The sequence below is a fragment of the Nicotiana tomentosiformis genome, chromosome 1 (genome assembly GCF_000390325.3).
Source record: "Nicotiana tomentosiformis chromosome 1, ASM39032v3, whole genome shotgun sequence".
In the NCBI taxonomy this organism is placed as follows: domain Eukaryota; kingdom Viridiplantae; phylum Streptophyta; class Magnoliopsida; order Solanales; family Solanaceae; genus Nicotiana; species Nicotiana tomentosiformis.
In genome coordinates, this window is record NC_090812.1 from 41188198 (window position 1) to 41204441 (window position 16244).

At 36.1% G+C, this 16244-nt stretch overlaps 1 protein-coding gene across 6 annotated transcripts; it reads right to left on the reverse strand.

Annotated features, from left to right (window-relative positions):
• Positions 1–7215: 7215 nt before the first annotated feature.
• LOC104114679 (uncharacterized) lies at positions 7216–12590 on the reverse strand. Of its 6 annotated transcripts, none has more exons than XM_033660943.2 (8): positions 11909–12590; positions 10563–10622; positions 10272–10481; positions 9095–9174; positions 8907–9004; positions 7720–7844; positions 7545–7635; positions 7216–7457 (listed from the first exon to the last, which is right to left on the reverse strand). In XM_033660943.2, exons 1-8 carry the CDS (start codon positions 12422–12424, stop codon positions 7372–7374), a joined length of 1266 nt encoding a protein of 421 aa, XP_033516834.1. In that variant the 5' UTR covers positions 12425–12590; the 3' UTR covers positions 7216–7371. The 6 variants fall into 6 exon arrangements, with proteins under 6 accessions (XP_033516834.1, XP_033516832.1, XP_070037868.1 ...); XM_033660941.2 differs by having other exon boundaries at positions 9095–9213; positions 11909–12587; XM_070181767.1 differs by having other exon boundaries at positions 9095–9213; positions 10272–10353; positions 10482–10622; positions 11909–11998.
• Positions 12591–16244: the final 3654 nt, after the last annotated feature.

The window sequence follows — 16244 nt, forward strand, 5'->3', positions numbered from 1 at the left end:
TCGGCGCTTCAGCTTCGTCTTTGGTCAACGATTGATTGATTAATTTTTTTGGACAAAATTCCTTTCAATTATTTAATTAATTAATTAAATAATTGACGAAAAATTCAATCCGGAATAACCCGCGACCCGGTCCTGTCAGGGCCGTTTTCTTTCCTAGATTATTTTAAATCCGTTTTCCCACAATATTTCAAACAACCTGTTCCAACAGCCATGGCTGTTTCTGAAAGGTTGCAAACCTTTTCAGAAACAATGCCAACAACTCTATAAATATACTTTGAATCCCAGAATCTTTCCTTACGAAATTTTTTGATCTTCTTCTTCTTCTTCTGCACAAAAATTCCAGTGTGTTTTACAACCTTCAAGTGGCTTGCTGTTCACCGGCGTTTTTGGTACCAGCACTCCGGTGAGTTAAATCGTTCTATCCTAGGAGGATATATTCCATCACCTCGGGTACTTGAGGGGAATAATTTTCTTAAGGACACACTGTGTATTCAGTGGGCTCGATTTATTCCTATATAATTTTTTCAGAATTTATTTCGTTAAACAAGTATTACTAACTTTCTGTTTTGTTTATATATTTCAGAAAGTATAATGGTTTAATTGTTTATTACAACAATACAGATTTATAACAATCTTAAGAAAATTACTCTATTATATAATATATTTTATTTGTGGAGATTAAAACCTGTGTGTTTTCTACTCCTTCTGAAATTTACTATTCTGATTTGAAGATATAAAAACTTCATCAGAGTATTGAAATTCAGAAAACGATTTGAAGAACATAAAAACTTCATCGTTTTCTGTGAAATAGTATATAAAAACTTCGATTTTATTTATTATACATACTGGTTGTTGTTAATAACAGTATTGTTTACTGTTCTGGTTTTGCCATTAATTGAACTCTTCTGTTGTTTACAGTGAGAAATGGCAATTGATAACGGAAATTCTTCTGCGACTGTTGCGGCAACGACGATAGCCTCGTCAAGCCGGACTGTTGTTCCACCGGCAGAGAAACCGGGGAAATTTTCCGGAGCCAACTTCAAATGATGGCAGCAAAGGGTGTTCTTCTGGCTTACAATACTTGGTATGCAGAAATTCACTAGTGAAGAACCTCCAGTGCTTGCTGCAGACATGCCAGACAACGAAAAATTCATGATTGTTGAGGCGTGGAAGCAGACAGATTTTCTTTGCAAAGGCTATATCTTAAGCGCTTTAGAGGATGACTTGTACAATGTGTACAGTACAATAAATACTTCGAAAGAATTATGGGACGCACTTGAGAAGAAGTACAAGACTGAAGATGCATGCTTGAATAAGTTCGTGGTTGCCAAGTTTCTAGACTATAAAATGATAGACATCAAAACTGTTGGAATCCAAGTTCAGGAGCTTCAACTTATTTTTCATGACCTTATTGCTGAAGGTATGGTCGTGAATGAAGCATTTCAAGTGGCTGCAATGATTGAAAAATTGCCTCCTTCGTGGAGAGATTTCAAGAACTATCTTAAGCACAAGCGCAAAGAAATGAAGTTGGAAGATCTTGTGATTCGTCTCAAGATTGAGGAAGACAACAAAACAGCCGAAAAGAAGTCTCGTGGAAATTCAACGATCATGTAAGCTAATATCGTTGAGGAGACTGCTCCAAAAAGTAAGAAGAGAAAGAGGTCTTCTGGACAGACTAAGGAGCAGAACAAAAAGAAATTCAAGGGCATCTGCTATAATTGTGGAAAAACCGGTCACAAAGCCCCTGATTGTCGTCCCCCGAAAAAGTATAAGAAGAAGGGATAGGCCAACATAGTAGAGAAGAATGATGACATTGATGATCTGTGTGCAATGCTTTCGGAATGCAACCTAGTTGGAAATCCGAAGGAGTGATGGATTGATTCTGGAGCCACTCGACATGTTTGTGCTGTCAAGGAAGCATTTGCGACTTACTCTACTACTGGTCCCAAAGAAGAGCTTTCCATGAAAAATACTATAACAGCCAATATTGAAGGTTATGTGAAGATATTTCTGAAGATGACTTCTGGCAAGGTGTTAACGCTCAACAACGTTCTTCATGTTCCTACTATTAGGAAGAATTTAGTTTCTACTTCTTTGCTTGTTAAGAATGGATTCAAATGTGTATTTGTTTCTGATAAAGTTGTTGTAAGCAAGAATGAAATGTATGTTGGAAAGGGCTACCTCACAGAGGGCCTCTTCAAACTAAATGTAATGGTTGTTGACAGTATGAATAAAATTTCAGCTTCTTTTTATTTATTGGAGTCAAATGATTTATGGCATATTCATTTAGGACATGTCAATTACAAAACCTTGCGGAAGTTAATTAATTTAGAAGTATTGCCTAAATTCGAGTGTAATAAATCAAAATGTCAAATATGTGTTGAGTCTAAGTTTGTAAAACATCCTTATAAGTCTATTGAAAGGAGTTCAAATCCTTTAGACTTAATTCATACTGATATTTGTGATATGAAGTCGACACCATCTAAAGGTAGGAAAAAGTATTTTGTTACTTTTATTGACGATTGCACTCGATATTGTTATGTTTATTTGCTTAATAGTAAGGATGAAGCAATTGAAGCATTTAAGCAATACAAGAATGAAATAGAGAATCAATTGAATAAAAAGATCAAAATGATTAGAAGTGATAGGGGTGGAGAATATGAATTTTCGTTTGCAGAAATATATTCGGAATATGGAATTATCCATCAAACTACTGCACCTTACACACCTCAATCCAATGAAATTGCGGAAAGGAAAAATCGGACATTAAAGAAAATGATGAATTCTTTATTAATAAATTCCGGATTACCGCAGAGTTTGTGGGGCGAAGCTATCCTTACAGCTAACCGAATACTCAAAAGAGTACCCCACAGCAAAACGTAATCTATTCCATATGAAAAATGGAAAGGAAGAAAACCCAACTTGAAATATTTCAAAGTGTGGGGGTGTCTAGCAAAGGTACAAGTTCCTTTACCTAAAAGGGTTAAAATCGGACCAAAAACCGTTGATTGTATTTTCATTGGATATGCTACAAACAATAAAGCATGTCGGTTTTTGGTTCATAAATCCGATAATACCGAAATTCACGTTAATACGGTAATGGAATCCGATAATGCTGAATTCTTTGAAAGCATCTATCCGTATAAAACTGAATTTGAGTCGTTAAGTGAAAGATCTAAACGATCTCGGGAAGAACCAAAGGAAAATACTCCAAGTATAGAAGATCCAAGGCATAGCAAACGTCAAAGAATATCTACTTCCTTTGGACCAAATTTTGTGACATTCTTGCTTGAAAATGATCCTCAAACCTTTAAAGCAACTATGTCATCTTCTGATTCAGCGTTTTGGAAAGAGGCAGTCAATAGTGAGATTCAATCAATTTTGGATAACCATACATGGGAATTGGTAGATCTTCCTCCGGGAAATAAGCCTTTAGGTTCGAAATGGATCTTTAAACGGAAAGTGAAAGCTGATGGCACTATTGACAAATATAAGGCAAGACTTGTTGTCAAAGGTTATAGGCAAAAGGAAGGCCTTGATTACTTTGACACTTACTCGCCAGTAACGAGAATAACATCTATTAGGGTATTAGTGGCACTAGCGGCCGTGTATGGTCTTGAAATCCATCAAATGGATGTTAAAATAGCTTTCTTAAATGGAGAATTAGAGGAAGAGATTTACATGGAACAACATGAGGGTTTTGTGGTTCCTGGCAAAGAAAAGAAAGTGTGCAAACTTATTAAGTCGCTTTATGGACTTAAACAAGCACCCAAACAATGGCATGCCAAATTTGACCAAACACTGTTGGCAAGTGGGTTTAAAATTAACGAGTGCGACAAATGTATTTACATTAACAACACTCCAGGTCATGAAGTCATTGTTTGTTTATATGTTGATGACATGTTGATAATGAGCAAAAATATGGCAGATATAATTGCTACTAAGCACATGTTGGCTAGCAAATTTGATATGAAATACTTAGGAGTTGCTGATGTGATCTTAGGAATCAGAATTCACAAGACTCCACAAGGTCTAGCATTATCACAGTCTCACTACATTGAAAAGGTACTTGACAAGTTCAAGTATTTGGATTTCAAAATTGCCAAGACTCCAATTGACGTGAGTTATGCACTTCAAAAGAATGAAGGTGAAAGTGACTCACAACTGGACTATGCAAGAGTATTGGGAAGTTTGATGGATATTATGAATTGTACGCGACCAGATATAGCATGTGCTATTAGTAAACTGAGTCGGTTTACAAGTAATCCCAATCACATACATTGGATGGCAATGAAACGAGTTTTGGGGTATCTCAAACATACCCAAAATTACGCTTTACATTATAACAAATATCCCTCAGTGATCGAGGGATATAGTGATGCAAATTGGATCACTGGATCATCTGAAGTTAAATCCACAAGTGGATATGTTTTCACAATTGGGGGTGGAGCAGTGTCTTGAAAATCATCCAAACAAACATGCATCGCCCGTTCTACAATGGAATCTGAATTCATAGCTTTAGATAAGGCCGGTGAAGAAGCTGAATGGCTCCGAAATTTTTTGGAAGATATTTCATTTTGGCTCAAACCTTTGGCACCTATTTGTATACATTGTGATAGTCAAGCGGCAATAGGCAGGGCAGGGAGCATTATGTATAACGAAAAATCTCATCATATATGACGGAGATAAAATACTATTACACAACTACTCTCTAGTGGTGTTATCACAATTGACTACGTAAAGTCAAGAGATAACATGTCGGATCCACTTACAAAAGGCCTATCTAGAGAGGCAGTTGAAAGATCATCAAAGGGAATGGGGTTAAGGTCTAGGACAAGTCATCATGGTCGTAACTCTACCTAGCAGACTGGAGATCCCACGAGTTAGGTTCAAAGAGATCAAACAAAGTTATGAATGACGGTTCAACATTGTCAAATAACTCAACCCATTCTCGTGATGAAGACAATGTTCAGAAATCGAGGTAAAGCATTAAGGCTTTTTGATGAGTCAACAAAGCTTAAGGTTTTTTAATGATTTGCTAAGTCTGGCAGGATATGACCAGATAGTGTGTCTATAGGATTACACGTTTAGAAATCACCTATGTGAGTGTGAAGTGTAAGCCGCTTCAAGGGAATGAAAGTAAAGGCCCATTCTCTAAGCACTCATGAAACCAGGCGGTGTTCACGGCTGAAACGAACACAACCGTGAGAACCATAGATGGTTAAGGATTGATTGTGTGACTTATGTTGTCTAGGTATACAACAAAGCTCGACGGTTCAAAGATATCAAATCTATCAATTGACCGAGTATATCCGATATAAGTTCACTACGGAAAGTTCAAAGGGAAACCTACTTATCCAGATGCAACTAATTCTTGCATGTAAAACACACACGCGTCCGTGCATTCCTTTTATTTTATAGTCATTCCCCATTCATGCGGGAAATTGTTGGGATTTTAAGCTTGTGTAGCTTAAAGTGGGTGAATGAGAAATGGAGAAAAAATAAAATATTTGAGTTTCCCTCTTTGGCAAAGGGACATTGTCCCATATTGGAGGAAGAAAAGGCTTTTGATGGGTATATATATAATTGCTCTTCTTCTAGCTCTTAAAGAGTTAAGAAGAAGGCAAGTCTCGCGCCGTCGTCGTCGCTCGCTCGGCTTCGGCTTCGGCTTCGGCTTCGGCTTCGGATTTGGATTTGGTCAACGATTGATTGATTAATCTTTTTGGAAAAAATTTCTTCAATTATTTAATTAATTAATTAAATAATTGACTAAAAATTCAATCCGGAATAACCCACGACCCGGTCCGGTCTGGCCCGTTTTCTTTCCCGTATTATTTTAAATCCATTTTCCCGCAATGTTTCACACAACCTGTTCCAACAACCATGGTTGTTTCTGAAAGGTTGCAAACCTTTTCAGAAATAATGCCAACAACTCTATAAATATACTTTGAATCCCAGAATCTTTCCTTACGAAATTTTCTGATCTTCTTCTTCTTCTTGTGCACAAAAATTCCAGTGTGTTTTTACAGCATTCGAGTGGCTCGCTGTTCACCGGCGTTTTTGGTACCAACACTCCGGTGAGTTAAATCGTTCTATCCTGTGAGGATATATTCCAGCACCTCGGGTACTTGAGAGGAATAATTTCCTTAAGGACACACTGTGTATTCAGTAGGCTCGATTTATTGTTATACTGTTTTTCCAGAATTTATTTCGTTAAACAAGTGTTACTAACTTTCTATTTTGTTTATATATTTCAGAAAGTATAATGGTTTAATTGTTTATTACAACAATACAGATTTATAACAAAACTTTGCTACTATGTGATATGTTTGCAAAAGTTCTTTTTCTTAAAGAAAAAAAGTTGACTAAATCTTGCGAAGACAAAAATTCAAAATTCAAAATTCAAAACAGGAGTACAAGTTTTGCTAGTCATGAAGTAGAGGAAGGCTTTCACACAGAAACTATTTAACATCTAAATGCTGTCGAGGAGAATGGAGAATTGGAGATCCAAGAGAGGAAAAGGGGATTTAGAGCCTTGGTTGTCTCTGGTGTTTGTTTGAAAAACAAATCGAAAACCTTTTCCGAATTTTTTTCTTTTTTAAAATTTGAGAACTTTTTTCAACTAAATACTTATACAACTTTAGAGTTGTTTATTGATTTTACAAAAGCTGAAATCTTTTTCTGCAACGGTGTTTGGTTCACTTATACAAACAAATATTTGTAAAAGTACCATTGATTGCCTCGCCCATATGTAATGTTTGAACGGGTAGATTAACTGCTAATTCCTCCATTCCTTCTAATATGCCATCACAAATTTAACGACAAAATGCACAAAACTTTGCACGATTCTCTTAATTGAATTTGAAAACAATTTACCAAAGTATTGCATTTAGCAAAGAATAAGCTGCGACTAGAAGGCTATTTGAGTTCCTTTTTTCCTTCTCAGTAGGAGAATATCTAAGCCACTCGATGGAAAAGCAAGTTTATGAAACAGCATCATAACAAAGATCATCATAAGCAAAACAATTACTCAGTATTAACGAATTAAAAATACTTATATTAGTGAAGCTAGACTTAAAAAAATAATTGATAACAGATAAGGATTCTGGTATACCCTATTTATTCTCAGTAAGTCAGAATCATTAACAAGAAGAGCCTACTAGAGAAGCTTATTAGCAAGAAGAGTTTCTAATGGTATTTGTCACCACAAACGTATTATTCCACGAAGCATTGTATTATTTCATTGGTTAATTGGAATTGTTAAGCGTATTGTTATGGGTTAAGGGACATTAGCATTCTCCTATACACGACTATGAATTTGTGTTACATTTAACCTATTCTTAGATACGTTAGTTCCTGGTGTACAGTTATCTACAGAGGATCGGTTCTATCTTTAGATCCTTTGGAGGGACAGATTCCACAAGTTTGACTTGTCCATACTTCAAGTACACCTGAACCTGCTTATTGAACAAGATGTTACAAGCATTACCAGGGCTCAGAGTTGTTGCTCAGGAAATTTCTGTTATCTGAGGGGGGAGACCAACCTTCCTCCATCAAGATGAGGTTAAGGCGAATAATTAATTTCTCCAAAGCTTCTTCTTCCTCCACATTATCAATCAAACCAAACAAGTCCTTCTGTATAATGCAATTCTGCAAAGTTAGTCAATGGTAGAAATGAAACGAAACCAAATCAAGAGTCACTAAGCAGAGGAAAACTACCTTCCTATCCTGGTATAATGTAAGGTACTGGAGTGCTTCCTTATAAAATCCACAATGGTAGAGCAGAACACCATAATCCCTCAATTCCTTACGATCAATTTGCAAGAGGATAAGATGTTCACATGCTGCCAAGAGAATAATGATCATAACAGGCAAAGATAGACCAGACATTGTAAGGCTATAACAGCAAGTCAACTTAGTAATAAAAATCCTCTGGGAATCATATCAGAAGAAAAGCACATAAACTTCAAACTGAATTGACATAGCCTGGGAAGCATTTTATATCACTGCACGGAGAAATCCAAACGTCCCTGACTCTTTATATTATTTTTGAACAACCTATGAAATATACAAGTTGAGTCAGAAATAACTGTCTTCAAGCCTATTTTTAGAACATAATGGTTTCTAAGAAACGACGCCTTTGTACCCTCCAACACCTTTTAGAAGAAACAAGCAAATAGAAGTGTGGGTCTCTTCATGCTGGGGAAGTTCCGCTGATGAAAGTTCATCTGTATTTTTTTTACTTGTCAAAACCCTCTGAAGTGTTTATCTAACCTAGTCATTGATTCTTTTTTTTTATTTTTTATTATAAGGAACCCAGTGATTGATCTTCTAAGTCAGGTGAGATTTAAATACTAATTAACCGAAGTTGCCCCAGGAACATCACTCATTAAACAGAATCAAATCTTGCTTCAGGTGCAACCTAGTCTCCAAACAATAGACTCTATTTTAAGATGTAATCAAGATAAGAAGAAAAAAGGAAAAAAAGGTGTAATCAAGATAAACCTACCCTTCTCTTGAAATTGTGCAACCAAATATGGCACATTAAGTAAATTTGAACCTACTCCTAACTACTGTATCCTATTATATCTCATCAACTAGAAACCAATATTATAACAAAAAACTGATATTCCATCGGTAACTTTTTACAGAGCATCCTAAGCTGCCTTATTTACCAAGAAACATGTTCTTACAAAATTTTGACCCTTCATTTCTATCCAAACAATCACTGCTATTGAACTTTTCAGACATAAAATGAACATCCAGGTTTATTGGAATGTCATGAAATGTATAATTATTACGTATCAAAATTGAAATATATAATGATTAAGCCTTAATGGAACCAATGACAATTCTTAAAAGTATAACAATACTTTTTAAAGAGGGAAAAAGTTGAATGCACATACCAGAGAGTGCACGTCTCATGTCCCCAAATCGAACACTGGTCCAAACACCACGCTGTAGCCTATGCAGAGCAGCCTTGACAGATGCAAGCTCGAATGCACTGCATGCAAATAATATAATAAGGATGGGTAAACAAGTGTAGTCTTATCTTGTGAAAGGGAATTTATGGATTGCTCAACTGCTGAAAGACCTTTCTTCAGAATCATTGGCACTTTCAGAACAGTTGGCAGCTCGTGCTGCTCTCAGGAAAGGACTCTTAGTATGATCAAGCTGAAATGGCCAGAAAGCATCCTTCAAATCTTTCAGCATCTATATACAGACATGGAGCAACTATAAGTAGAATTAAGCAAAAAAGCACATCAGACTTTTAGTTAATTCAATTGACAGTCAGATGGAGAGCTTTTCAAGATATGACAGCAAGAAAATGTAAATGTAAATGTAATGAAGGCATGTAATAATGAAGATTAGTTGTATCGTTCGAAATTAGCTTTAGCAGGTTTCTCTTCAGAATATCTTCTCAACAACAACAACAACAACAAACCCAGTGAAATCCCACAAGTGGGGTCTGGGGAGGGTAGTGTGTACGCAGACCTTACCTCTACCTTCAGAATATCCTCTCAGATTCTGGAAATAGAACAAATCAGAGCAGTTACAGTATACCTCTTTCATAAGTAAATTAGATCAGTGCAGTCCCAAATGGGCCCCAGCCTTGGCACAAAAGGTGCCAACGGCATAAAAGCCAAGCAACCAAAAAACACCCAGCTAATAAGGGTATGATACAGTGAAAGTGATATTTACCTCTTTCAATCAGTTACACACTCTGGTCAAATAACTAAATAGTAAAGTTGTAGAATTTATATATGGAACAATTAGCCATCTCTTAAGAAACGTTGACTGAAGTAAATTAGAAAGCCAAAAACAGCTTTGTAACTTCTCTCCTCTCTCATATAAAAGGTTACAAAATTATTGGGACTTGAAATGAACCTGACTTTCGCTTAAAAGACATTACCAAAAGACAGTATCAGGGATGACAACTTGAATTGAACAAAGAGTAAAGAGGCAGCATTTCTAAAACGGGAAGGAGAATCTTGAAGACTCCAAATGTTCTGGTCTCTTAGAAGTTGTCAGGGAGCATTCTTAGACAATGAACTATTTATGGTCCTCTATAATTTCAGGGAGCATTCCTAGATATTTCTCCATAACTTTCCAAGAACCTACTTGATCAAAATACTTTCCAAGAACCTAATAAGAATGGAATGCAGAACACTTATCGAAAGAATACATTAGAACACACATTTAATATATGATAAGTCAATGAAAGAAAATCAGAAGGAAATAGATTCGATCACTCTCGCAGGAAAATTTACCTCCACTAGCAACGACTGAGTAGTCATGACATGTGATTGATCAGACTCTTTCATTTTTTGTTTGCAGTAGCCTCGAGGAGAGCTATAAGAATCATGAGGGAAGAAAACCTCAATATCAAAACTTAAAAGACCGCACAGGCGAAGCATCTTCAATATCTCTGAGTATATAAGTGAAAGTAGTGAAGCAGAACCGAAGCGATGTGTTAAAACCTGAAGTTAAGCAAAAATGTTGGTTTAACATGAAGGCTATAGTTAGTAGCCATGGAAAACAGAAGAGAGAAAGGGACACACTGAGTGAAGATAAAGAGCACGTGGCTCTGATTGATTCCTCTCACCAGTCCTTCGGAAACCCTGTGAATTGAACCAGGTCAGGATTTTTGAAGATAATGTCGATCATTGAAGGAAATAAGACCAGCCATAAACTTAAAACAACCAAATAGTACCTTCTACTCACAAATTAAGGAAAAACATACAAGCAGATACAATTTATAGTTGAATACGAACGGAGTTTCGCATTAACACAATTAAATATGCCATCAAATTCATGTTCCCCTCATGAAATATTGTGCTGCAATCAGATCCAATAATACCTGTCAGCCTCAGTCATGAAAATAGAACTTCTTCAGCGTGCAACCATTTTGCAGTTGTATTTAGTTGTATGGTGGAACAGGTTGTGTATCTGATCCCTATAGGATTCAACTGCATGCCCTTTTTCAAGTTAGAAGAAAAAAATTCAAAATTTTCTAATTCTTCATGATAATTCCATTCTTTCCCTCTGCCAAGCTGTATTTATTTCACTATGCATGTCTTCTAGTAATGGGGTATGTTCCCTTTCCCACTGACGGAAAGCAAAGGGTAGGCAGAGAAGGTAATTCTCTAGGAGAGCCATCTTTTTGAAATATTTCACAAATGGTCCACCTTTCCAGCTTTATGTAATAATGGGAAAGGGTGAAAGGGGAACAGAAGTATCGAATTCAACCAGCTAAGCCTCAAGGCCAAAGATCACAACTGATAGCAATTTAAATTGAAAATTGCTTGGAACTCCAACTAACTTCTTACTCCCTCACCTCTTTTAAAGAAACATCCAAGCAACGTATCGGCTCTCAAATCACTGTTGTAAAAAACAAGTTTAGCATAACTCAATAATTATGGCCATTCATGGCAATAGGGCGCACAATTTTGAATTAGAAACTTTCCACGCAACTGGAAAAAAGCTGTCAACTGCCACGCCATTCAGCCAACAATGAGAACCACACATCAGTCAGGAATCTAACAGCGATACATCCTACGAATAGAATACTTTTTTTTTTATGGGTAAGAATGCTCCTTAGGCTGAAAAATATCTGTTAATCTCCCACTTGAACGGTACATTCAATGATGCAATAACACATCTCATTCTCCTGTTCTTAAAATCCCCTAAATTAACTTATTAACGCTTTAAGTTTAAAAAAAAAAAAAAAAAAACGCTTTAAGTTCCAACCTTTTAAAAGTTCATGGAGTATGCAAGCTTCTTTCTTCGTATCCAAAATACAATGCGAGGCATTCAAGCAGTTTATAAATGATCAACGAGTAAGCATCCATTTCCAAACAGATATAGCAAAGAAGAAACATGATAAAATCAAATACTCTAAAATTACCTTATTAACGTACAAGTACGTTTCTAAACAGTGAATGAAGTGTTCTGGAGAAGATTTAAAGGAAGAGCTATAACGCGAACAGTACTCCATAGAAAGATGATCTAATCTCTCAAGGAAATCAGCGACAGGGAGTGGAACAGAAGAGTGTGAAATAAGGGAATCATGTTCCGCCGCTATATGAAGAGCGGCTTGCCCTAAATCAACCCCTCTGTTTATGCAAATACTCGTTCCTCTCTCTATATCCGATAGTTTTCGAATTTGAGAGCAGAAACCTTCTCTAGCTATACGGGCATGGGTTGTATTGACACCAAACGCGTCGAGAGCATCGTGAAGAACAAATTTGAGGTCAGTTTGCGAGGGGCCCGGGCCTTGAGGTGTAAATTGGGAATTACTGCAATGTATGATAAAGGCAGGAACAGAGGAGCAGGTGGTAGTGTTGGAAGATGGGAATTTGAAGAATCCAGAAGGATAGGGATAGGCTCCACAAAGCCATGGACAAGCGCCCAAACCAATCATAGCTCCCTCACCTTCTCTCTGTTACGCACAGTTTCTTCTCTCTGGATATTGCGGGAAAATATGATATCCAGGTAGGAGAAATATCTGCTATTATGCTTTTCCCGTTGGACAAGGTAAACACCCTGAAACGGGATTATACTGTTGGTAACGTCTGTATGCGTACACACTAACTTCCCAAATCCCACTAATGCGATTATATTTCATTGTTGTATGCTTTTCCCGTTGAACATATTTATTGTATATACAATCACTTTTTTGCAGAGTGGTGTTTTTTTTTCTTCTAAATAGTCCTTATGCATACTGCCTCATCATTTGTTCTTTTGTTTAGTCTTAATTGGATTTGTAACATTAATTATTCTGATATCATAGAAAAACTCACTAGCATTCAGAACTAAGTGATGTATGTATCAAATTATATTAGTTTATTGAATTAAGTGATAAATTAAAGTAAAAAAACATATGAGTAATTAACAATGAAAAAGTGATAAACTATATGTAAAATTCACATGTCCCATATTATTTTGGTGTATGAATAGTAAAAAATATTTCCGTAATATCTAATAGGATCACACAACTTCATAATGTTAAGTGTGCCGTACAAACTCAAATGCAAGTCAACAAGCCACTAAATATTGGAGTATTTGCAAAAATTACTCCACTGTTATAAAATAAAAACAGTAAAGTAAAGACATGTATAGAGAGAAACTGATATATTATTCAAATTTCAAACTTATGTACATAATGGACTGAAAACTCCTTTATTTATAGAAGAAAGGAAGCTGCTGCATAAGCTGCTATTGCAAGCTGCTGTGTAAGCTGCTTGTAAGCTGCTACTCCAAGCTGCTTGTAAGCTGCTATTGCAAGCTGTTGTGTAAGCTGCTTGTAAGCTGCTACAGTACCAGATATAGATAATCTTCTATCGGGGGTTATGTTTATCCATAACGGAATACCAAAATGATAAGTTTCTTCAGGAGGCTTATTTCCATCAGAGTACTAAATAGATAAACATATTTACGGCGGAGTCTCATATGGATAAACTTCTTCAGGAAGCTTATTTACAATGGAGTAAATGAATATCCATAATATAATATATTTATAACACTCCCCCTTGGATAAGGGTGGCAAGTGGGCCGGTCCAGACCCGGGACCGGCCCTAGACCGCGGGCCAAACGGGCTAAACAGGCCAGGACCGTTTGGCCCGGTTTTAGTGGGCTTCGGCCGGTCTCGTGGGTCGGTCCTATGATTTGGGCCCGCCAGGCCCGGGACCATTTAGCCCGCCAGGGACCGGGACCGGACCGGTCCCTTAGCGGGCCAAACGGTCCCAACGGATATTTTTTTTTAAATATAGCCGTTGGGCTGTCAAAAATAGCCGTTGGCTATTTATAAAATAGCCATTTAACCCCCCCAACTTTGTTTTAATCCCAAACTTTTTATACATTTAATATATATACTATACTATACTATATATACATCTTATATACTAATACATCTTATATATAGTATATAAGATGTATATACATCTTATATCGATATATATACATTATACATTTAATATATATATACTATACTATATATACATCTTATATATAGTATATAAGATGTATATATAGCTTATCGAATATAGCTTATTACTTATATATATATATATATATATATATATATATATATATATATATACTGATATATATCTTATATACATTTAATATTAAGCTATATATTATACATTTAATATATATACTATACTATATATACATCTTATATATAATATATAAGATATTATAAGATGTATATATAGCTTATCTAATATAGCTTATATATATATATACTATATATACATCTTATATACCATATATATTCGATATTGAATATTCAAATTTAGGATGTTAAATAAAATTTAGGTCACAATTCTATAATAAAATTTACAAAGCATTTTCTTAGATATTTTTTTTAACATCCTTTTGTCTCTAATATCTATTTAATTTTTTTTTTTAAAATATATGTTGGGCCCACTTAGCCGGTTTAGCCCGCGGGCCGGGACCGTTTAGCCCGGGACCAAACGGTCCCGGTCCCGAGCCGGTCCCTACAAAAAGCCCATTTAGCCCGGGACCGTTTGGCCCGTTTAATTTGGGACCGGCCCGGGACCGGCCCACTCGCCAGCCCTACCCTTGGATGTTCATTAAAAGATAATGTGCCTCATTAAAATCTTACTAGGAAAAAACCCGTGGGAAAAAAATCATAGTGAAGGAAAAAGAGTACATATATTTAGTAATACGCATTACTAGCTGCCTCATTAAAAACCTTATAAGGAAAACCCTGTGGGAAAAACCTTAGTAAGGAAAAAAAAAAGAGTACATCGCGTATTTTACTCCCCCTCATGAAAACCTTTATCGTGTATTTTACTCCCCCTCATGAAAATCTTATTTCAAATATTTGAGTCTCCGCATTTCAATCTTGTATACCATCTTCTCAAAAATTGAAGTTGGCAAAGATTTAGTGAATAAATCTGCCGGATTGTCACTTGAACGGATTTGTTGCACATCAATGTCACCATTTTTCTGAAGATCGTGTGTGTAGAATAATTTTGGTGAAATGTGCTTCGTTCTATCTCCTTTTATAAATCCTCTCTTCAATTGGGTTATGCATGCAGCATTGTCTTCATATAAAATTGTGGATCTTTTATCACATTCCAAACCATATTTTTCGTGAATAAAATGAATCACTGATCTCAAACATACGCACTCCCTACTTGCTTCATGAATAGCTATTATCTCAGCATGATTTGAAGAAGTAGCAACAATAGATTGCTTTGTGGAGCGCCATGATATGACAGTACCTCCACATGTAAATACGTATCCTGTTTGAGATCGAGCTTTATGGAGATCAGATAAATAACCTGCATCTGCATAACTAATAAGATCTGCACTACCTTTGTTAGCATAAAACAAACTCATATCAAGAGTTCCCTTTAAATATCGCAAAATATGCTTAATCCCATTCTAGGAGAAGAGTTATATCTTGCTAGTAAATTAACAGAAAATGTTATGCCAGGTCTTATAGTATTAGCAAGATACATAAGTGCACCAATTGCACTTAGATATGGTGTTTCATGACCAAGGAGTTCCTCTTCCTCTTCTGGAGGTGAACGGGTCCTTATTCACTTCAAGTGATAACAACCATTGGTGTACTCAATGGGTGCGCTTAGTCCATGTAAAAGCGTTTTAAGACCCTTTCTGTATAGGCAGATTGATGGATAAAGATCCCTTCTGCTAAATGTTCAATTTGCAGACCAAGATAAATCTTTGTCTTTCCAAGATCTTACATCTCAAATTCTTTCTTAATATATTCAATTGCCTTTTGGAGCTCTTCTGAAGTTCCAACAAGATTTATGTCATCAACATAAACAACAAGTATAATAAATTCGGATGCCATTTTCTTTATAAAAAATACATGGACAAATAACATCATTTATGTAACCTTCTTTCAGCAAATATTCACTGAGGCGATTATACCACATGCGCCCAGATTGCTTTAAAACGTACAAAGATCTTTGTAATCTGATTGAGTACATTTTCCGAGATTTTGAATATGTTTCAGGCATTTTAAATCCTTCAGAGATTTTCATGTAAATCTTATTATCAAGTGGCCCATACAGATAAACTGTAACCACATCCATCATATGTATTTCAAGCCTTTCACGTAAGGCTAAACTGATGAGATATCGAAATGTTATGGCATCCATAACGGGTGAATATGTTTCTTCATAATCGACTCCAAGTCATTGTGAGAATCCTTGTGCGACAAGGCGAGCCTTGTACCTTTC

Coding starts and splice junctions, on each gene's coding strand:
- LOC104114679 (XM_033660941.2), bottom strand. CDS start 12,424: ATGATTGGTTTGGGCGCTTGTCCATGGCTTTGTGGAGCCTATCCCTAT. Junction 10,623..11,908: donor CGTACTTGTACGTTAATAAG/GTAATTTTAGAG, acceptor TTCAATTCACAG/GGTTTCCGAAGGACTGGTGA. Junction 10,482..10,562: donor GTGCTCTTTATCTTCACTCA/GTGTGTCCCTTT, acceptor GCTTAACTTCAG/GTTTTAACACATCGCTTCGG.